The 23,700-nt window shown below is 42.1% G+C and overlaps 1 protein-coding gene across 6 annotated transcripts in view; it reads right to left on the bottom strand.

Moving 5' to 3' along the window:
• Positions 1 to 2,948: 2,948 nt before the first annotated feature.
• Positions 2,949 to 23,700, bottom strand: part of EPM2A (EPM2A glucan phosphatase, laforin) — a 160,783-nt gene continuing 140,031 nt past the window's right edge. For all 6 annotated transcript variants that reach the window (XM_067701851.1, XM_067701854.1, XM_067701849.1 and 3 more), the window contains 2 exons: positions 13,416 to 13,657; positions 2,949 to 5,397 (listed from right to left, as the gene is read on the bottom strand). In XM_067701851.1, the coding sequence (XP_067557952.1) occupies positions 5,120 to 5,397; positions 13,416 to 13,657 (520 nt within the window). In that variant the 3' untranslated portion in view covers positions 2,949 to 5,119. The remainder of the gene's footprint in view (positions 5,398 to 13,415; positions 13,658 to 23,700) is intronic.

The following is a 23,700-nucleotide window of genomic DNA, read 5'->3' as shown; positions in this document are numbered from 1 at the left end:
TCTCCAACCTGCCTGGTTTTTCGTTCACCATAGTCTACTGGAAGCTGTTTTCTGTAGTGTTATGGTTTGAACTGCATCCTCACCAAAATTCATATGTTGAAGTCCTAACCTCCAGCACCTCAGAATACGACCTTATTCAGAAATAAGGTCTCTGCAGTGTAACTAGTTAAGACAAGGTCATACTGGAGTAGGGTGGGCCCCTAATCCAATGTGACTATACCAGTCCTCATAAGAAGGGGGAATTTGGACACAGACACACAGAGGGAGAATACCATGTGGAGGTGAAGGCAGAGGTTGGGGTGATGCTTCCACAAACCAAGGACTGCCAAAGATTGCTAGCAAATCACAGAAACCAGGTGAGAGGCCTGGAGCAGATTCTCCCTCAGAAGGAACCAACCCTCTGATACATTATCTTGGACTTCTAGCCTCCAGAACTGAAAAGAGTACATTTCTGTTGTTTAAGCTACTCAGTTTGTAGTACATTTTTATGAAGGCCCTAACAAACTAATACATGTGGTGTGCCCAGAATTCATATAGGCGCTTCTCCACCAAACCAGGAGTGAAACTGTCCTATTTGCCTTAGAATAAGGTCACATTTTCTTTGTGCTTTCTTATCTGTCAAATAGGGATAATAATAATATTTACCTCGTAGGATTTGCTGGGAAGATTAAATAAGCTTCCAAGTATAGGTAAAGCACTTGGAGAAAAGTACATGGACCATACATGCTCTCAATAGTTACTAGTTATTCTTGGCCTTGACTCATTGAGCTACATGCCAAGCTCCATTACAGGCGCTGTAAGTACATCACCAAATAAAACAAATACAAATTTTGGCCTTTATGATTTTTACATTTGTAGTGAGAGGATGTAGAGAATAAAACAAATAAGCAGATTATGTGATGTACTGGCCAGTAGTAAGTTCCATGAAGAGAAATGAAGCAGAGAATGAGGAGAGGGAGGTCTGGGATTGGGTGCGGCAGTTTTCAGTAAGGTGGTCCAGAGAGGCATCCCTGGAGGAGGGATGGGAGTGAGGCATGTGCTCGCCTGGAAAAAGACCATTCCAGGCAGAGAGAAGAGCAAGTGCGAGTGCCCTGAAATAGGAGCCTTTCTGGAATAGGCAAAGAGCAAGAAGGCCAGTGTGGGGAGAGCAGAGGGAGGTGGAAAGCAGTAGGAGGTAAGGTCAGAGACATAACAGGGGACCAGGTTGTGTAAGTTCTTAGAGGTCTTTGGCTTTTATTTTGAGCGACATGGCAAGACTCTGGAGGTTTTGAACATGGGAATGATATGATCTGACATACATTTTTAGAGGATCACCCTGGCCACTGTATGAGAATAGTAGAGGCAGAGGGAGAGGGAAGGCAAGACACAGGCAGACCAGGTAGGAGGCTGTTTCTGAGGTCCAGTCTAGAGATCATGGTGGCTCTACCTAGGGTGGTTTGGGGGAACAGGTAAAACATAGTCAGGCTATAGATATTTTAACAGGAGAGGTGATAGGTTTTCCTGATGGATTAAATGTGATGTTTGAAAGAAAGAATGGAGTTAAGAATGTCTCTGAGGTTTGAACCTGAGACTCTGGAAGCATATTTCCATTAAACGAGTTGGGAAAGAGTGCTGGAGTAATTGGGGAAGGAAAGAACAAAGTTGTTATTGTTGTTCTTCTTTTTCCCTTTATTATTATTGCCATTATTATTGTTGTAATGAGAGGTAGATTCATCAGTCCTTCCCATTTTATTCTTAGTCCCATCTCCTATCAGATTTTCTCTTTTTCCCAGCAGGTAATAAACCTCTGTGCATCCCTCCCCTCTATTTGGTCAGCACATTACATCAAACTGGTCCCTTTTCCTACTGTGATCTAGTCCCAAAGAGAAGTATTATAGATGGATACTTAGCATGACCCTCTATCCTGGGAACACAAACTTGACCCTAAATGCCTGTTTCTACATGCACATCTTCCTTTTCAATCCCCCCAATAGTATCGTTATGAAAGGAACCACCTGCTTTTTCTTCTTTTGGAAATTTCGCTGCCCTTTGCTTTTTCTCATTTTAGCCACTTTTCTTCCACTTACTCTAGTTTCCATTAATCTTCCCACCAACTCTTCCCCACTAACAATACTGTCTGCTCTCACTCCCATGAACTTTCCTATGACCCCTCAATACCGCAATAAATCTCCTGACCTATCTACCTAGCTCATCCCTTTCCACCTCCCTCAACTAAAGCTTTTTGCGGCAGGAAGACCCATCTGAGGTCTCTGAGACTTAGTTTGCTCCTCTATAAAATAAAGGAATTAAACAGATTATCTCCAAAGATACTTTCAGTTTTAACTTTTGATCAAACTGACTCTACGTTTAGCTATTCAGTATTCTTTCATGTGTGGAAGTTCTCATTTCCTAGCTAGCTCGTCCTCAATGTTTCCTTTCATTACTTCTTTATAGGTTCCAAAGTCCTAACCACATTTTTTCATCATTATTTCTTAGGCCAAGCCAAGTGGTTTTCACCCACACCTTAATGTTGGTCAAAAGAGTGTTTCTTTTCTTAAATTTTTCCTAACATTAGCACACAAAATAATTGAAGGATAATGTTTCAAGTCTCAAAGAAAGTAAACTTATTGGGTTATCTCTTTACCCTGAGTGAGATCTTATGTTGTTCTTTGAAAAATCTGTGACTGGAAAGTTTTGTTAATGCCAGTGACAAGCAGCTAATGGCACAACATCTGCTTTGATTTTCTCTGACACACCCTTGAGCTTTCCATCCTCACTTCTCTGTGGTGGCCTCACCTTTGACTTTCTTTTGTCCTGTAACTGCCAGTTTTGATCAGCTAATGAGAGCGATAAGGAAAAAACAATTTAGCTCAGCCGAATGCCTCTTTTGACAAATAAGGAAACACAGTTTGTTCTTCTGGATTTCAGACTAAACTAACAACATTTAAAAAAAATCCTGTACACAGATGTCATTTTTAATGCTTTTATTTAGCAAAAGTTCCAGGTGATTTTGAAATACATTGGACATTCCATTCACTGGGGATGAGAAGTTTTTCCAAAACATTTTCAATAGCCCTAAACTGATTTTGTCTATCAAAGCAAAAAAGGGGAAAATCCACCCCAAAAAAGTCTTTCTATGGTGGAGGTTACGTAGCTGGACTTCGTAGACATTCAAGAAACTCTCACACACACACATTTATGTAATTAGTTAGAAATATTCCATTTTTAAGATTAAATTTTACATAACACATTATGACTATGGGTTACTCGAATACCATAGTTATTTCTACTTATTTTTAGCAAGAGAACTAGACTTCACATTACTTAATCCTGGCTTATAAATCTGACTTTGTAAAACTGTAGGATACACGTGTACTGTCTAGCCTTCTCTGCCCAAATTAAATGCCATCGCCTTTGAGTCCCAGTTATAAGATGCCTCTCCCTCCTCTGAACTCCACTGGGACTTACCTTCCGTCCTGCTTTTCCCCATACTTCCTAAATCAGAGTCTCTCATATCTATCAATAAATGTTTATGGAAGAAAAGGAGGAGGAGAAAAATAAATAAGCATTTTAGTTTAACAGAAAAAGTATCGGCTTTGAGTCAGACAAACCTAGTTTTGTATCTTATTTCATCTGTTTATTCACCATGTGATAGAGGACAGTTGATTTAATCTCTCTGAGTCTTAGTTTCCTCATCTATATAATGGAGAAAATAAAATCTCCCTCATAAGGTACCGTGAAGATTACATTAAATAAGATTTAAAGCATCTAGCACATGAGAAGTACCCAATAAAAGTTACTTCCCCTTCCGCATTCCAGCAAGTCATTACTAGTTCAACCCTGCAGTGCACCTGGTTGAACACAGGGCTTTTTCTAGGCTATGAGCTTTTTGAAGACAACATCTTATTAATCTTTATATTTCCTATAGAACCCAGGATAGTGAGTTGCATAGTCTGGAGGCACAGTAACTGTGTTTTGTATTAAACTGAGGGATAACGCCTATGTTATCACTCCTAAACTGTGGATCCCTCCTAAACTGTGGAACAATTGTCTGTGGACTTTGGCACTTGGGGCTCTTTTGGGAATACAGCTCCTCTTGTGAGCTATGTATGGCTCAGGCCACTCTGGCCTTGAGACAGCCCCCATGGTTTAAATTAGGATAACTACTTTCCTGAATTCTATGGCAACTGATCAGAACGCTGTTCCATTTCTTACTGTAAAAACTGCTGCAAAAAAATCGACCTTCCTCTGACAGAGACTGACCTTTGTGCTGGCAAAACCACAGGTTGTGTTGAAAAAGCACTGAGTCAAATAAACCCGGTGATAAACTCCAGCTTGTCCCTCACCAGCCATGAGACCTTGGGCACGCTCCCTCTGCTTCCGGAGCCTCAGCTAAAACAAATAGAGGTAATAATGCTACTGAGGCTGTCACACAGGGCTGTGGGTAGAGAAGGAAGGCGAGGCCTTGGAACACATGTTAACAACCATGAAGCAGAATGCAAAAAAAAAAAAAAGTCTAGAAAGTCATCACTTTGGGTCATATGAGGCTCTTACTTTATCATAGCCTAGGCTCCCGCCCACACTTATTCCCTTCTTTGGTCAAATGACCAACTCTTTTACTTTATAATTCCATCTCAGTTCAGCAGAAAAGCTGAGCGTGTATGTACGTGTGTGTGTGTGTGCATGTGTGTGTTTGTGTGTGCATGGACACACACAGTGATTCCATCTACGTAACTCCCAACCTTTTCTTCCGCAAGCCAAGTCACAACGCAACAAGCAAGGGCAGTCGTGCATTCACAGTACCGCAAGGCAGCCACCATGCTGCAGGGGCCGCGCTGCCTGCAGGCACGGAACTGCACCCATTCACTTTCTGTCTGATGCCAGAACCACACTGCACAGTCCAGCTGCTTGTGGACTTTTCTTGTGTGTCAATTACAGCTTCTTTTGTAAAATATTCCAAAAAAGATACAGCTCAACCAGAGCGTAACCAAAAGTCAATGCCAGACTAAAGAAGGCAGGTCAGGGGAGAAGCCGAGACTCGTCTTTGCAGTTGAGGAAGATTCTTGGTTTCTAGGTCATTTACAAGCATCACTCCAGGCTTCGTCAGGAAACCGGGAGGGAGGGGAGGCAGATCCATCACCTATACATCGCATATAGAAGACCGGACCTTCCCAAATTTCTGATAAAAGTCCTCCTCTGCCCGGGCCAAGGCGTCTTCATCAATGTACACAGCCGGCCTTTTGGCCACGAGGAAGTACTGCACCTTCCTGCGATTCCAGCCCAGCACGTACTGGAGCCAGCCGCAGATGGCGGCGGTGGAGCGGCCCACCCCGGCGTTGCAGTGCACGTACACGGTGTGTCCGTTCTCAAGCAGCGCGTGGAGGAGACACACCGCCTGTGGCAGCATCTGGACGCGGCCTGGGATTGAGAGAGCACAGCACAGACCAGTGAGACGTGAACCCCGTGTTGCCGCTAACAGTCACTCCTCCAGCGCACGGAGAAATCACAGTGTTCTGCCGGGAGAGGCGGGGATGTCGGAGCTTGCTTCACTCCTTTGTTTTGAAAGAAAAGGTGAGACAATACCAAAACCTGCTAGTTATAAAGTGGAAAGAGCAGCCAGAGGCAATAGGTCAGCTCTGAATCTTCACTTGATTTTCCTTTGAAGGACGTCTGCATCCGTGCAAATCTCCCTTCAAAGATAATTTCACTACCGCCTATCCTCAGAAGAATGGATTTTTACATTCATCAGAATGGTCTGTACAGATTGGGCAGAGGTTTAAAGGATTTCAAAGAGAAGCTCACAGGTCCTGTCACCTGAATTTCCTTTAATCCAAAAGGATCTTCCAGGTAAATCCAAAACAGAGTCAGTCCATATTGGTTAAAGGAGTCAATCTGACTCTTTCAACATAGGCTAATTTTAATTTGTCCAATGAAATGGCTAACTTATTAACTGATACATGTGGGATAGCCAGTCATTCATGCATTCCCTCACGATGCAGTGTGTATTAAAACGGATTCAGGGCTTCCCTGGTGGCGCAGTGGTTGAGAGTCCGCCTGCCGATGCAGGGGACACGGGTTCGTGCCCCGGTGCGGGAAGATCCCACATGCCGCGGAGCGGCTGGGCCCGTGAGCCATGGCCGCTGAGCCTGCGCGTCCAGAGCCTGTGCTCCACAACGGGAGAGGCCACAACAGTGAGAGGCCCGCGTACCGTAAATAAAACCAAACCAAACAAACAAAAAAACTGATTCAATTTCTCCTTTACTGTGCAATTATGATTATAGGTGTTGCTGCTCTATGGCTACTATTTTGATGATTAGAGGATCCAATGTCTTCCCCTCGTCACACTGAGACAGGATATACAATGCTCTGCTGAGGCTCGTTGGACTCAGGCCCTTTTCATCATCCTAGGGACAGAGAGCCCCCTAAAACCAGCAAACTCCTGGATGCCTGGAGTTTCTTCTGCTCACAGATTCTCAGAGCAAAATGAATTTAGTGGATTATTTTGGAGAGTGGAGGATGGTCATTATAAATTGCTTCAAGAAGCGATTAAAGAGGGAAACTATACAGAGTCCTGGATGAAAACTCTGTGTTATGACCTCACATTCTCCAGCTGCTCTAGTCCTCAACCACATGGAGACACCACAGTCCTGGGGTGATCTTCCGAGGGCCACAGAGAATGCCCTGTCCAGCCCTCACATTGCCATCCCGTTGGATGACGGCAGAGGTGGGAAAAACCCCTCCCTCAAATGGTTTCATGAGGCCTGGAATTCTCCCATGAGAGCTGCTCAAGTAAGTTTAGACTTTCCTTAGATGTCCTTTTTTAAAATGCCTTGTAGGGACCAACACAACACATTGCAATCAGGCATCACCACCTTAGAAGGAGAAAGTTACCAAAATCCCACTGTGGCCTGAAGTCACCTCCCTGCTGGGGCAGCGGGTGGGAGGGGGCTAGCACTTAGCTTCAGGCTCAGCCTGCTCTGGGATCAGAGCGGGAGCTCTATATGGAAGCCAGATAATATTCTAGTTTCTCCTGGTGCTCTGCTGCTGCCTCTGACTAAGGGATCTGAAGGCCCCACGCGGCAGTTTAGAGATGCTTTTAACAGGAATGCTTGAGGCAGAGCACACTTCGAAGTTCCTGAAGCTCCATCTCTTGCCAGTACCTGTTGCCACACTTTCATGTTCCCTGCCTTGTCCTTGAAGGCATCTGAATTGGAGACACACCAGCTCCAAGCCTTGATTGATTTCTCAGAGTCCAAACTGAGCCATAAACTTTAATTGATCTATGCTTCTGCGCTTGGCTGCGGGGTGATCTGAGGTTAGAGCTAGGTGGGCCTGCCGTTCAGTCAGTTACCCATGGCCCTCTCCTAGAGGCAGTAAGTATCTCCGGAGATGTAACAAGGCAGAAGACACCATAGGTACCAGAGAGGTGTCTCGCTGTATGTCTCAGGGAAAGGACTGTTTATTTGGTCCACCATTTGAGTTGGGGGATCAGAGGCGGCAAAACCTCCAAGGTCTGTTTGAGTGGCCCTGCTGATGAGGGTGAGGCCTGTTCAAGGCACAGCTTTTGTTCCGCTGAGGGCATGTTAGAGGTTTACTTTAAGTGATGTTGTCCAGGAAGGGAACTACCAGTGACGGATCTCGGAAGCTTGGGTCACTCCTGCTTCTGCCACAGCTGGCATCCCTTTTCAAGTTCCCTGTTACGGCTGCCTCTCCAGTTACCATGTTCATTGCCAGGAAATAAACATAAACATTTTTAATATGGGTTTTCATCAAATGCCAAATACACAAGTAAACCACAGTGGACATTTGCAGGAGGAGCTGCTGCAGAGTCCCAGAGTCAATGCTCAGCTCTTGCAGCATCCGTGGAGCCAGCCTGCCCCGGCCACGTCTATATGGACCCATCAGGATCCCTTCCGCTGACCTTCACTCTGGCCAGAGGTTCCCCAAGGAAGGGTCTGCACCAAATGGCCGAAATGACCTAGTATCTCCCCCTCTCCTTTTTATCTGTAAAAGATTCTTCAACAGGTATGTACACAGCTTAGAAGTTGAAAAGGGATTTGTGTTAGTTTAAGGTTCAGTGAGCTCAGACACATAATCCTGGAATGTAATTGTCAGCTGCCACGTGGAAACTCCAGCAGGCTCCCAGTTTAAACACAGGTCTCACCCACCAGTGGTCTTCTCCTAGAATCACTCGGCCGTCCCACTTAAGAACTGTCAAACAATTATTTAAATAACATAAAGAATGCATAAAGAGTAAAAAGGAGCACCGGAGAAGCAGTCAGTCTAGGGGGCCCACCCCTCTCAGCCTGGCTTCAGCTGGAGCCCTCCTTTACTTTGACCCTGTTTTGATTGATGACAGCTAACACGTACTAAGCCTTTTCTACCTGCCAAGTGCTGATCTAAGCACTCTGTGTGCAATAGCTCCTTTATGGCTACCTCTCAACAGCTATGAGGTTGGTACTATTATTATCCTCAGTTATATCTGAGATTTGCCCAAGGTTATTCCCTAATGGCCACCTCCAACCCAGCCATCCAGATTCTAAAGCCTCTGGTTTTATCCTCTGTACTACTGTCCTTCCCTAACCTACCTGGTCAGTGGCACTTGCTAGCCACTATGCTGTCAATCTGAATTTTCAGTCAGTCCCTGCCTCCCCACTTACTTGGTCATGCTGCGGCTCTCACTCCTGTGGGACAGTAACACCCTCCGTGGGATTCAGCACCTCTGCCCCTACCCTAGAGGGGCCATCTGTGCCCTACAGGCGCACGTCCTTCTGCTTGAAAACCCATCCTAGGGAGGCTGAGCTAATACGTAACCCACCAAGGAATCACAAGACGGTCCCCAGGGTCAGGGCTCACACAGTAAAGCCAGCGTCAACCAGATCCCCTAATTTTTATGTTTCATATATTTAGGCTCCATATAGAATTTAATTTGATAAAATGTTTCCATTTTTAAAAACAATAACACCCCAAGGCAAAAGAGAACCACTGATTTTTTAATGTGAAATATTCCAAATTTTAAGCGTTGGCAACTAAGTTGAAAATTTTAAAGCCTGTGCAGGTCCAACAAAACACTCTACCATCTGTGATTCTTACTTTGGAATTTAAAACAGGCCTTGACTCTCCACAGATGCTCAATAAACACTCATTAAATACATGAATTAAAACAATGTAAAAAATCCCATTAATACCGATTTGATCTGAGACAGTCCGAGACCCCTCTTATCTAAATTTCTGGTCCACATCTCCTCCAGGCTAATCCAACTCTGGAATGATTAATAGCTACCTGAAAACATGCAATGAGCAAGCAAGCACAGGTGAGAAAGGGGACAAGGGCATGGTGGGGCAGCCTGAGGCATGGGGGGGCCTGAAATAAGTGGGAGTGGGGGGTCCCTTAAGATATCTGAGGTTGACCTAAGTCTGACCCTGAAAGAAATCATTCCTGGCACAACTTTCAGCCTTCCAACACACACACACACACACACACACACACAGACACACACACACACACGTCTTTCCTTTCTTAATCCAGAGGCAGATTTATGGCTGAATATATTACTATTTTATTTGAGCATATCTTCTTTTCCTTAATATTGATAAGGTCTATGTTATCTGTAACGCCCTTTGGTAGAAACTGAAGAACTTGGCACTAATATTATAGTCCCAACTTTGGAATTTTGAAAGCACGTTCATATCAATTATTTTATTCTATTGTTATAACCGTGTAAGTCTGCAATTATTCTTCCCCATTTTCCAAGTGCAGGAACAAGCCTGCCCGTATCACACGATGGTGGTAAGGCTCAAGCCCGGGCGGTGAGGCTCCAAGGCCAGTGTCTCCGCCTCGTGGCAGCACTGAATTTAGCGTGCTGAGTCAGAGGAAGAACTAAGACTGTGACCACAGATGGGTGGCTCTGGGGAGCATGTTAACCCATTTGGGAGACAAGGGTAAACCATTTGTTATAAACCGCACTGCGCTTACAGAGGTCAAAACCCAATCTGAGTACTTCCCGTGTGAAGGAAAACTGACTTTTAATGAACAGATTTTATGTTTTCAGGTGAGTGCTAGATTTGGGAGCTTTTTGTTCCTCAGGTGAAAGACACAAATCAAAATAAAATAAAATAAAAAGAAAAGAAAAAACCTCAACAGCCCCAGTCCCACTGCATAGGACAAAAAGTACAAGAGAAAGAATCGATGGCACAGTTGACTGTACCAGGTCTGTGACAACCAGTGGTGACAGTCAGGCCTAACAGACTGTCTTCTTTCTCAGACTTTATCTGACAGCATTATGCTGCGGCTCAAAACACTTCCAGATGGATTTTTCTCTAGAGTTCTAAAAATATTCAGCTGAATTAATCTGTGTGTTCATGGTGCTAATGCTGTGAGCCACAGAGATTGATCTATTGGTCAGAAGTTCCTCGGTACTCAGGAGTGTCGTTAACTCTTTGATTACTCCCCCAGGTTATGCTGAACCAAAGAAACCCTTTATTTAGTCTTGGGGTTTGGCCTTTTTCAAGTGGGAGCTTTCATTTTGCTGCCATTTCATGTTTCCAAAGCGCCTCAGGGTGGAAGACGCTCCGTTGTATGACTGGGTCCTGGTGACTCTGTAACCCCCCCACCCCCCCCACCCCACCCCCGACAAAGGTTTTAATACCATTACAGTGGGTCTTTGGAGGTAGAATTTTCCATCAGGCTTCTGTATATTCCCAAACTATCAAGCAAATTGCCTATCAGTCAGCAGGGTTTTGGAGAATCAGTGCATGGGGTGGAGCAGGCTATATTCATCTCAGCTTCTCTGAGCCTCGTCTCACATCCTACTCCAACAGGATAACAATGCTCTAAGATGACAACCAAAGAAGCCAAAATCAAAACACTCCCAAGAAGCTACAGGCACACTGTCCTAACGACCTTCTCCATTTTGAAACCAGAGAAACAAACTGGACAGGGCAAATATGACCTAGATTCGACCAGGGCTCTTCTGTGCAAATAAGGTGGGTTTTTTTTTTTTTTTTTTAATTCCTTGAAAAAAGACAGAGCTCTTGCAGCTGAATCAAGCTCCTTTGGATCGGCATTAATTACCAAGAAGAGTAACCAAACTATCTCCTCCTTCAGGAAGAAAAATTATACATCCCCAGTGACAGTTCAGTTCAGACAGACCCACAAAGGGGTCTAGCCCGGACAGGAGGACCATAAAGATTCATTAAGAGCCAAGATGGCCAAGGTCCTGGGACACTCTGGGGTGACAAGCTACCTCCCTGGAAACTCGTGACTTTGTCTAACTCCAGCTGACGATGTACGTGACAGACTGAAAGTGCGGGTGGTGGTCTGCAGAAAGTGCATGAAGAGTCCACGTGAGCATGTAGAGAAGCTTCATCATATGGTGTCAGGAGCAATGTTCTGAGCCTGACTGCCTGGGTTGAAATCCAGGCTGTGTCTCTGCTATGTGACATAGGCCAGGTTACTTAACTTTTTTGTACCTCATTCTCTTCCTCTGCAAAATGCAGATAACTGCAACATCTGCCTGGACTCTTGTCTTGAGAATTAAATGAGTTAATGTATGAAATTACTGAGAAGAGTGTTTGATACATAATGTACTTTGCGGGGAAGAGGGCTGATGATAGAGACGCTTCCTCCCTGGCCATCACTGTCTTCCTTCTTTCCCCCAGAATAGCAGTTCACCAAACTCCCTCAGCCTGCACCAGTCCATAGCTCTCTGCTGCCCCCTGCTGACATCTGGTTGATATGATTCGTGTAACTTGTTCTTTTGGCTCCACTCCTTTCTACAAACAAGAACTCTCCTCCACAGCCAGGCTGAAATACAGATCGTTCCTCTAAAATACCATGCCTCTGGGCCTTGGTTGTTTCTTCCACCTGGCATGCTCTTTCTCCCTCTAACTGGACCTGCCACGCCCACCTCAAATCCCAGGATACTCATGTAGCCTCCCTGCGCTCTACCGTAAAAGAGTTCCTCCCACGCTATAACCCTCCTAGTGCGCAGGGCTCATCTCTCTCATCACATTCTTCTTTCTACTATAATTAGTTTTGAACTTGCCTTACTGCCTCTTACCATGAGATCAAAAGTGTGCCTTGGGCTTCCTTGGTGGCGCAGTGGTTAAGAATACGCCTGCCACTGCAGGAGACAAGGGTTTGAGCCCTGGTCCGGGAAGATCCCACATGCCGCGGAGCAGCTAAGCCCATGAGCCACAACTACTGAGACCACGTGCCACAACTATTGAAGCCCGGGCGCCTAGAGCCTGTGCTCTGCAACAAGAGAAGCCACCGCGATGAGAAGCCCGCGTGCCGCAACGAAGAGTAGCCCCCGCTCGCCGCAACTAGAGAAAGCCCGTGTGCAGCAACGAAGACCCAACACAGCCAAAAAAAAAAAAAAAAAAAAGTGTGCCTATTTATCTCTGTTTCCCTGGCAGCAGCCATGTCACACCCTACTTCCCTCTTCACAAAGACATGCTCAGCCAGTGTTTGTGCAGTAAATGAAGCGTCACTATTGCCACCCTGCCCCGAGCTGCGTTCTCCCTCGTTATCTCTCGCCTTACCTACTGCAGTCGTCTCCTAACTGGCGTCCCCAGATCAGCTGGGGCCCACTCCGACATTCTCTACACTGCAAATGAAGGGCACTTTTAGAGGGGAAAAAAAAAGTTAACTTGACATCTCCCAGCCTCCCACCCTTTCAACTGCTTCTCACTGCTTTAGGATAGCATCTAAAGTTTTTATTGTGCCCCAAATCCTGCAAGAAGACTCTGTTCCCTCCTTCCCAGCCCTGCAGCCAAACTGGCCTTCTTTCAGTTCCTCCAACACTCTGTGCTCTCCTGCAACGGGGATTCTTCCCAAGCTGCTCCCTCTGCCTGGAAGCCTCTTTCCCACCTCACCCGTGCCAACTCCCGCTTCAGATCTCAGCTCAAACACACCTGAGAAATCCTTCTCTGGCCCTTCTTCCTAGGTCTGATTTGCCTGCCTAGGCTCTCACAGCAATATCTATGTATCTTTCTAACCAAAAACTCGTCATAGCTTTACAACTCTATTTGTAGTCATTTGATTAACGCTTGTCTGCCCTATAGAACTAGAAGTTCCATGAGGACAGGAGTTGTGCCTGCTTTTCCTCACTGTTATATTCCCAACCACCAGCCTAGAGCCCCACACATAGTTGATACACAGTAAATACATGTTTAATGAATAAATAAATCGAAGGACCCATGTTAAACAGAATCTGAGCCAAGGTGTCAAAAGATATACATATGAAATATATTAAACCAAAAACCTTATATTTATTCCATATCTGTCACTCACGTTTAAGTCATTCAATTATAGACAGCAAGGTAGGTAGGTAGATAGGCAGACAGATAGACAGACAGACAGGCGAAAAACCAGCAAGGGCTTCTTTGAAACACATTCAACGAGGAGCCAGAAAGCTCCTTCTCATGCTTACCTTCAGTGCTCATATCCGGTGTCGGCATCCAGATGTAGGCCAGGCCTTCTTCCTTATACAGCTTAATCATAGTGTCAGGAGTCATGGGTTCTGGGTAGCGGTTACAGCCTGAGGAATTCTGTACAATATCCCATTCTGTCTGGAAGTTCATTACAGCCGTAATCCCCAGTTCATGCTTCAGTTTGATGGTTACATGTTCCACTTGGCGAGGGCAGCTACCCAGCCAGATATTTGGTAGAATTCTAATAAGAACACATGGAGTCAACTATTACTATTGTTGGTGTTATAGGAGCTGCATAAAACATGTAGTGTTAAAAGGCAATTAACCTTTAAAGCTGGAACAGGAAAAGCTGTATTAAGAATATGAGAACCAATATTATTAACAAAAGACTGAAATACTGGTGGCGGTGTTTTGGGGGAAACAAATGATTCAATTAACTAGAACGCCAGGAAATAAGCATTAGCAAACCAAATCTAGCAATATATTAAAGTACGTCCACCAAGTTATACCTATTCCAGGAATGTATATGTGGTTCAATATTAGGAAACCCATCAACATATTTCAAATACTAACAAATTAAATGTAAAACACCTATGATTAATTCTGGAAAATATGTGCTAAAATTCAGCATTCATTCCTGTTTAAAACTCTATACAAAAATTTTGAATAGCATGAGATTAACAGAAACTAATAATCAACAATCTTCTTTTAAATAAAATTAAAGTAAAGATGATTTCCATTAGTAACAACATTGTATGATTCACCTAATGCTACAATGTAAGAAGAGGAAATGTAACTCTGAAAAAGAGATTAAACTACAAAAGCTATGAAAAATATTAAAAGTATTAAGATATCTGGATGAAGAAAAATATAAAAAATCAAGCAACCATTCTCTGTACTACCATAGCCAGGTAGAAATAGAATAGGAGGACCAGGGAAAATTTCATTCAAAAATAACAACAAGGGCTTCCCTGGTAGTGCAGTGGTTGAGAGTCCGCCTGCCAATGCAGGCGACATGGGTTCGTGCCCCGGTCCGGAGGATCCCACATGCTGCGGAGCGGCTGGGCCCGTAAGCCATGGCCGCTGAGCCTGCGCGTCCGGAGCCTGTGCTCCGCAACGGGAGAGGCCACAACAGTGAGAGGCCTGCGTACCGCAAAAACAAAACAAAAAACAAAACAAACAAAAAACAAAATTATAAAACATCTAGGAATACCTTTAACGAGAAAGCACTATAAAATTTTATTAGAGGACATTACGAAAACAACAACGAATAAATAGAGAGACATACTGTGATATTGTGATTTATAATAAGAAATATATATTTGCTCTTCATAACCATTTCCGGCACAGAGCTCCTAAAACCATTGAAATTTCCTAAGTGATGAGAGCTGTAACGTTGTCTTTTGTTAATGAGGTAACTTTTGGAATACACCCAAGCATGGAGGCTGGTTGCCAGGGGGTACCAACCTTGTGATTAGAGAGTTGGAATTTTCATCCCACCCCCTGACCTCCTGGGAGGGAAGAGGGGCTGGAGGTTGAATCAGTCACCTTTGGCCAATGATTTTATTACCCATGCCTATGAAATGAAGCCTCCATAAAAACCCAAAAGAACAGGGTTTGCGGAGCCTCCAGGTTGGTGAACACATGGAACTGAGAGAGGGCCCTGCCCTTTTCCCCATGCTTCACCTAGGTGTCTCTTATATCTGACTGTCCCTGAGTTACATCCTTTTATAATAAACTGGTGATCTAGGAAGTAAAATGTTTATCTGAGTTCTGTGAGCTGCTCTAGAAAATTAATGAAACTCGAGTCTAAGGAGAGGTATGGGGAATCTCCAATCCGTAGCCAGTCAGAAACACGGGTAACAACCTGGGTTTGCGACTGGCTTCTGAAGGCAGGTTGGGGGCTGGGTCTTGTGTGACTGAACCCTTAACCTGTGGAATCTGATGCTGTCTGTAGGTAGGTAGTGTCAGAATTGCATTGAACTGCAGGACACCAAGCTGGTCTCTGGAGAATTGCTTGGATATGTGAGAACACTCCCTACCCCGTACATTGGAATTAGGTCCCAGAACCCAAAAGATATACCATGCTCTTTAGTTGCAAGACTTAAAATCCTAAAATGTAAGTATCTTAAAAATGTAAATATTTTCCAAATTAATATATAAATTGAACACATGTTATTATAATCTGTTGCATATGGTATATGTTGTCTTGTTCTGATTATTTCACATGAGTACATTCTCTCCAGAACTAATAGGTGAATAATCTGTTTCAAACCTTACTTGATTCATGTAACCTAGAACCTTACTAGGTTCATTACAGGGCGTTCAGACAATAGTCCTTAGATGACGGTGGCGGGCATCACGGATGCTCACCAGTGTTCCCAGGTATCCCCTTTCAAGCATGGAGGACTGAACTTCCTCTCCACCTCAAAGTTAGATATGGCCACATGACTTGCTTTTGTCGATAAAACGTAAGCTGAAGTGACCAGTGTGACTTCAGAGGGACATACTTAAGACCTTATGCGTGACCTTCCACTCCCTCTTTCCCTGCTGCGATGAGTATGAAGGAACATGTGGAGCTGAGCTTCTAGGAACTGAAGTCACCTGGATGGTAACCTAACTCAGGGAGGACAGCAGCCCGGAGAGCTAACAGCTCATTGTGTTAAGCCAATTCTGGCATTGTTTGTTACCACAGCCTAACTTGACTTGTTCTGACTAATATAAAGCCTAAATAAGCTAATTGCTTAAAGTCTCTAATAGGCAGGGAAGAAACAGAGCAGAGGGACTACGCTTTTATTTAGTTACTTTCATTTTAAGTTTAGAGCAGTCATTATCAATTGGGAACAGTTTTGCTTCCCGAAGGATATCTGACAGTGATTATGGAGACATTTTTGATTGTCACACTGGGTGGTGCTACTGACGTCTAGTAGATTGAGACCAGAGATGTTGCTAAGCATCCTGCAATGCACTGGACAGCCCCACAACAAAGAATTATCTTCTCCAAAATGTCAATAAAGTGGAGATTAGGAAACCTTCATTTAGGGGAATAAAAGTGGACTAGAACTCTTTACTTTTTGTAGGAAGAAAAGGAATGTGGAGCTGGAGTAAGACCAACATACCTGACACAGAGTTTGTGGCTCATCAGCTACAATATTCTGATGATAATATGATTCCATGTCATATTTGGAAATATGTAAGTATGCATGTATGTGTGTATATGAAGAGAGATACAGAGAATGAAGCAAAAGCCTAATATTAGATAGCTGAACAGCAGGATAACATGTTAAGTGTGGCATAAAGGAAAGGGCACTAAACACAAGCTAGAAAAACTAGGTTCAAATACCAATTTTAGCACAGTATTTTTAAAAGCACTTGGTAATAACTGTCTGACCTTAGGCCAACCTACTTATCATCTCTGAGCCTTTGGTGTGCTCATCTTTAAAATGGATCTCAAAATAACTAATTCACAGGAATTTTGTAAGGAGTAAATACAATTAAGTAATGTATTTGAACAAGTCTGACACTAGTGGATACACAATAAATACCAGTGGAGTTTATGTCTAGTTATTATAATTTACCTATTTTAGTAATTTATTTGATATTGAAATGACTATTTATATAATTTTTCATTGTCCTATATATCCTTCATTTGAATGCGGCACAGCATAGACTATTCACCCTATTTTATAATATGAAATCCAGCTAGTTATTCTCCTTTGGTTGTTGTTGTTGTCACTGTGGATGTTAACATTAAGAAGCCAACTGACTAATCCTCAAATGTGGGTATTATTCATCCTCAATGAAAATATCTTACAAGAGCAAGCATCATCTTTCTAAAGCTTGAACCCTACTTACTCTCCAAGAGAGGATAAACCAATTTTTATTGCCGCTTGGGTTCTAAGTATAATAGGTTACTAGGAATTTCCTTGTGGATATTAAGGATTATTATGGAAGCAATAAAAGGATACAATTTCAAACAAAGAGAAACCCAGGTGCTGTGAAGAAGGGCACAGGATCCAAAGTTTTTTTTTAAACTTTATTTCTGACTCCAAAGAATTCTCAGACACCCCATTGGGCCCAGTGAACTGAGAGAAAGACCACCAGCAGGGACACATTTAGAGTATCCCAGAGCTACGCTTGGCCAGGACACTGTTAGCTGAGTATTTGGTCTTTGCAGGAATGGAAACTTCACATCCCCTGGGTCGTTGCCCCTACACTCTGGCTGTTCAGTGAGAGTAGGAACCTTCCCCTGTGTAGATGTTCCATCCTTCCTTCCATTATTCCATAAAGATTCCTCCTGCAGCAACCTGCTGGATGCCTAGTAGGTAATAGTGTTGGGCTGCTTTACCTATACTTTGGGGTTTAACTGAGCGTAGTTGAGAACACTCAGCTGGAAGAAGAAGGAAGTGGACACCTCAGTTATACAACCTTCTGAACAACAGTGTACTTTTACTGTCCAAATCTTGAAGTGGACTGGTTACATATTAGAATGAATATTCATGACAGGTAAGCTAAATTCCAAATGTTATCCAGAGTTCTCTTGAGTACTGTACTCTTTGAGTGGGAGCACTTAGTATTCAACTAGTAAATAAATGCCAAAACAAAGTGGCTGGCATGCAAGATTTGCATATATACCAAAGAGTAGCTCATAGAGAGATATAAAGGGTAAATCAGGACATTTGACCCTATAAAATAAGAAATCAGAATCCAAAACCAGACTCAATATATAGATCACATTGTGTTGCTAAATAAAAAGGTGTTATTTTATCATCTCATTCAGCCCTGGCCTTCAAATGCATTTAAACTAGCCAGTAACCTTAAGAAACTCAGAACAAATCAAAGATAAATAGGCCCAGAGTTGGTACCCTAACATATATATTTCCCACATCAAGTTTCTAATGGAAATAAGCCCTTGAAATACACACCCACACATACTCACACACAAATAACACCAGTTTCTATACCAGATACTTCCAACTTTCACTTAACATAATTAATTCTTCCTCTAACAATGCTAGAAGTCAGAGTACATGTTCAAGAAATTAATATAAAATAATTCCTGATTTTTTTAGAGTAAGATGTTCTGAAACTAGGAGGCGGATAACTAAAGATAAATTCTGAAAACAAGCAGTGTAGTGAAGGATAGAGAATTGAAGTTGTAAAGTAAATTATACTGAACCATTACATGGGATATAGAGACAAAATACTGGACTTGTTGGAAACACACAGATCAATAGATTCTACTTAGACAGCTAAAGTGCCCTTTATATGCATCCTATTTCAGTTTGTTGTCTCTAATAGTAGGTGATACATTTCTAGTTACACGATACACTACAGTAATAAGATGCATGATGTCCTTTCTAAACAGTAATTAAACTTTTACTTCATTCAAAAGAGAATGATTTGACACCATTAAAAATCAATTTTTACTGATCTCATCTTAGTTTTAATCTTCTTTTGGTGTCAATGATACTTTAAATGATTTTTTAAATCAGGATTTTTTTGTAAAGGTGAGAAGAAATTTGTTGAAATATAAGATTTAGGGAATAAAAAATCTTCTGTAAAGGTAGTTTTAATGCAAGACATACCAAACTTCAAAGATACAATAACAGAATAAAAAGCAGAGCTTAGGGCTTCCCTGGTGGCGCAGTGGTTGAAAGTCCGCCTCCCGATGCAGGGGACATGGGTTCGTGCCCCGGTCCGGGAAGATTCCACATGCCGCAGAGCGGCTGGGCCCATGAGCCATGGCCACTGAGCCTGCACATCCGGAGCCTGTGCTCCGCAACGGGAGAGGCCACAACAGTGAGAGGCCTGTGTACCGCAAACAAAAAAAAGAAGCAGAGCTTAAAATTATATTGTAAATGACATCATAAAACTTCCAGAGAACTATTTTATGAATAACTCACTATCAATCATGAATTACAGCAGAGATTTCTCGCAGCTCCACTATAGATTATTTGGAAAGGTCAAAGAGAAACCACTGTACCAAATGGGCATTGCCACTCAGTCAATGCAGAACAGAAGTTCCCAGATCTGGCTTTGCATTCAAGTCACATGCAGTGCTTTTATAAAAACTTCTATTACCAGGATCTACCCCAGAGATACTCATAAAGTGGCTCTAAAGGGAGGCCTCAGATTCTGTGAATTGATTCTTACTTTATTTTTTTTAGAAATTAACCATATTACATATATTACATATGTAGCTAGATTCCAGAACCACTAGCCTAGCAGATCCCAATAAACATCCAGAAGGAGCTGAGTATATAGATCTCAATACCTTTTAGTAGCGGTGAAAAATATGGAGATGAGAGGAGGTGGACTTGCTCAGCTCTACACATGGACATACAAAGTGAAGCCCTTACTTTCTCCAAAAATAGTTTCAAGACTGCAACTGATTCCTAGACAGAGAGTGAGGAATGGGAAACTCTGTTATAAGAGAGTAGTTGTGAGAACATGTGTCCTTATGTTTAATGCATATTATCTTCCAAAACATCAAAACTAAATCTCTTTCTGAGTCATGCCAAATACTTAACACAGTTATATCCACTAAGAATGTATTATTGTAGAAAAAAATTATTCACTTGGGTTTTGACTATTGCCACTATGATTCAACAAGATTGAATTTAAATAAAATCCATCCTAGTCATATCACAACTTGGCCAAAGACCAGGGGAAAGAAATAGATGGCTGACATTCTGGAAACTTACTTTCTTGGATTGCAAATCAAAATCAGTTTCATTCATTTGAGTGAATCTGGATTTGTGGTTCCAGGTAATCACATCGCAATACTACACCAATTGCTTCATTTGTCAGGCTAGGACCTACGGTACAACAGCTACTGAAGCATATGAATCAGAACTCACTTGCTCCATCTCAGCTGTCAGTCAAAGGAGGCCTCACTGGCAGTAATGAGTACATCAAGCAGAATGAGCACCCAAGCACTTTTCAAAAACATCACAGGGTACGGACAGGAGAAGGGAGCGTGGAAAAGACAAGAGATATCAGGAAAGGAGAAAGCTGAATAGACTCCACATCGCAGGTTCCATCCTTAATGGCCACAAGAAATGGCAGAATAACCTTTTCCTGAAGGTGAAAATTAGCATTATTTTTTGTCCACAGGAAAAAAATTAGGAAAACCACAGGAATGGTGGGATCAATGTATGAACATAGGCTTTTGTTTATTTCTTATCACACCAAGAGACCACAACTCTTGAATCGTAGCACCCTCTTCTTAGCCATACAAACACAGCACCATTTCAAAGACAGAGAAAATGGATTTTGCTGAGGTCCTTCACAAAATCCAGCTAAGAATTCAGGAACAAAAAGAGATTAGCACATTTCTTAAGATGGATAATTGTGCTGCATTTTACCTTATTTATTATTTTATGGGCAATTCGATGTGCAATTAAAATGTGATCTGGCTTTTAAATAATAGGTGAAGAAAATAAGTCTATTAGTGCCGTAATTTAGATCTCATTAGGGAGAAAGCAAGAGAAACATTAAAATCAACCTCTAGTAAGCTCCAAGCTTCATTAGCACATATAGCTCCTTCCACTGAAAATGTGTTCTCCGGTGTCAGGTGTTAAGTTATTAATGCCAAATTTCTACCCCAAAAGGGTGCTTATAACAGACTCCAGTTAAGGCTGAATAACTGCTCAAAGACAAATTCCAATTTAAAGAATGATGCTAATTAACTTCCTCAATAAAAAAGTTTTTGTATATTTTTTTAAAGATTTATTTATTTTTTTGGCTGCATCAGGTCTTAGTTGCAGCATGCGGGATCTTTCATTGTGGCATGCAGGCTCTTCATTGTGGCGTGTGGGCTTCTCTCTAGCTGTGGCGTCTGGGTTTTCTCTCTCTAATTGTGATGCATGGGTTCCAGAGCGCGTGGGCTCCGTAGTTTGCAGCACGCGGGCTCGCTAGTCGAGGTGTGCGAGCTCAGTAGTTGTGGCATGCGGGCTTAGTTGACCTGCGGCATGTGGGATATTAGTCCCCAGACCAGGGATCAAACCTGCGTCCCCTGCATTATAAGGTGGATTCTTTACCACTGGACCACCAGGGAAGTCCCAATTAAAAAGTTTTATTATAGTTTGCTTATAGGTCATAGACTATAGTCTATATAGAGCATATGTGAATTTTTATAAGTGCAGTTAGTTTCTTAGATTTTTTGGATGTGCTGTGTAGTTTTTGGCCACATAAAGCAAATATTTTTGACATGTTCTTTTATTTTCTATATTATAAAATGCCATTTAAGTAAATTAATTATGAAAGTCTGTTATGGGTTGAATTGCATTTCCCCAAAATTCCTGTGTTGAAGTCCTAATCCCTTAAAATGTAACTTTATTCAGAGAAGGTTCTCTACAGAGATAATCAAGTTAAAATGAAGCCACTAGTGTAGGCTAATTCAATAGGAATGGTGTCCTTATAAGAAGGGAAAATTTGGACACAGACACATATGGAGAGAAGATGATGTGAAGATAAAAGGAATAAGATGTCAATCTCCAGTGCAAGGAAAGAGGCAGATCCTTTCCTCACAGCCCTCAGAACAAATCAACCCTACAGACACATCGATCCCATACTTTTAGCATCCGGAACTGTGAGACAATGAATTTCTGCTGTTTAAGCCATCTGGTTGGTGGCACTTTTTTATGGCAGCCCCAGGAAATGAATATAAGGTGTAAAATTCAGACTTAAAATATATACAATTATCCAGACTCTTCAAATATCCATATATCAGGTGCACTTAAAGTTAAGCATTTGAATAGATATTTTTCACCTTTCATCCTGATGTTTGGAATTCTAAAAATGCAACTAACGTTTGATTGTGGTGCCAAATTGTTCTTTATACACAATACTACCCACACTCCTTCCTTTACTCAGGTCCTTCAATCCATCACCTGAGTACCTCCAATGTAGAGGAAGAGACCATCAGGCCCCTGGCTGGGCTATTTGTCTTTTTTCTTGCTCTAATAACTCAGTTCTAAAGTCCTGAGGTATCTATCAATAGTTTTGATAAATACAGTAGAGTCTTCGGCCCCTTTGCTTGGCTTTCAGGGAATGCGCCTCATTGGAGAATTACCTGAAATGTATAAGAGCACAGTCTCTCAGACTCATGATTTCTTCAGACTCTTAGTCCCATAGAGTTTGGTCTTCTTAGTTTTGCATATGTGTTGGCCTGAAATTTGGTTTATATGCCATATTGACAGATTGTACTGGTAAATACGGCAACTAGCACACTTCACTTTCTTAAAGTCAATCACAAGGTACCACAGACTAAGACAAATAACTAGGCTAGCAGCCTCAATTGGTTCCCTTGATACAAATTTCAACAAAATGTTCCATTAAAATACCCTCTTGGCATGTTAATTTTGTTTCCAATGCTGAGCATTCCTTGAAAGAGTAAAATGTCATGTTTAATATTTCTTCACATAATGAACTTGAAAGGATTTCTTCAAAATTAATCACTTGCATAATGAATTAGGAACCACAGAAGACCAAGGAAGTAATAAAAAATTAAGCATGTGAAATTTTTTATATTTATTCTACAGTCATCCTTTCTATTCAAGAAAAGTGTAATGATGCCTGCTTTTTGCCAGGTACTCAACAATCGGTGGTGAGCAAGACAGTCAAGGTATGCCCTTATTGGAGCCTACTTTCTTTGAGGAAGACAGACAATAAATGAATAAATATCCAAAATGTATAAAATTTATAAATTAATTTGTCATGTGCTATTGAGGACTTAAACAGGGAGTTAAAATAGAGAAACACAGAGGAATCAGAATTCAAGTAAGACAATCAGGTAGTTCCTTCCTGAAAAGGTGACATTATTTTTCTTTTAATTGAAGTATAGTTGATTTACAATGTTGTGCTAATTTATGCCATACAGCAAAGTGATTCAGTTATGCATATACGTACATTCTTTTTTATATTCTTTTCCATTATGGTTTATCATTGAATATAGCTCCCTGTGCTGTACAGTAGGACCTTATTATTTATCCATTCTATATATACTAGCTTGCATCTGCTAACCCCAAACTCCTCCCTCATCCCTCATCCACTCCCCCTCCCCCTTGGCAACCACAAGTCTGTTCTCTATATCTGTGTCATTTCTGTTTTGTAGATAAGTTCATTTGTCTCATATTTTAGATTCCAAATATAAGTGATATCGTATGGTATTTGTCTTCCTGTTTCTGACTAACTTCACTTAACATGATAACTCTAGGTCCATCCGTATTGCTGCAAATGTCATTATTTCATTCCTTTTTATGGTTGAGTAGTATTCCA

Source organism: Pseudorca crassidens, chromosome 13, assembly GCF_039906515.1.
Source record: "Pseudorca crassidens isolate mPseCra1 chromosome 13, mPseCra1.hap1, whole genome shotgun sequence".
Classification (NCBI taxonomy): Eukaryota; Metazoa; Chordata; class Mammalia; order Artiodactyla; family Delphinidae; genus Pseudorca; species Pseudorca crassidens.
This window is presented reverse-complemented; position numbering and strand designations above follow the sequence as displayed.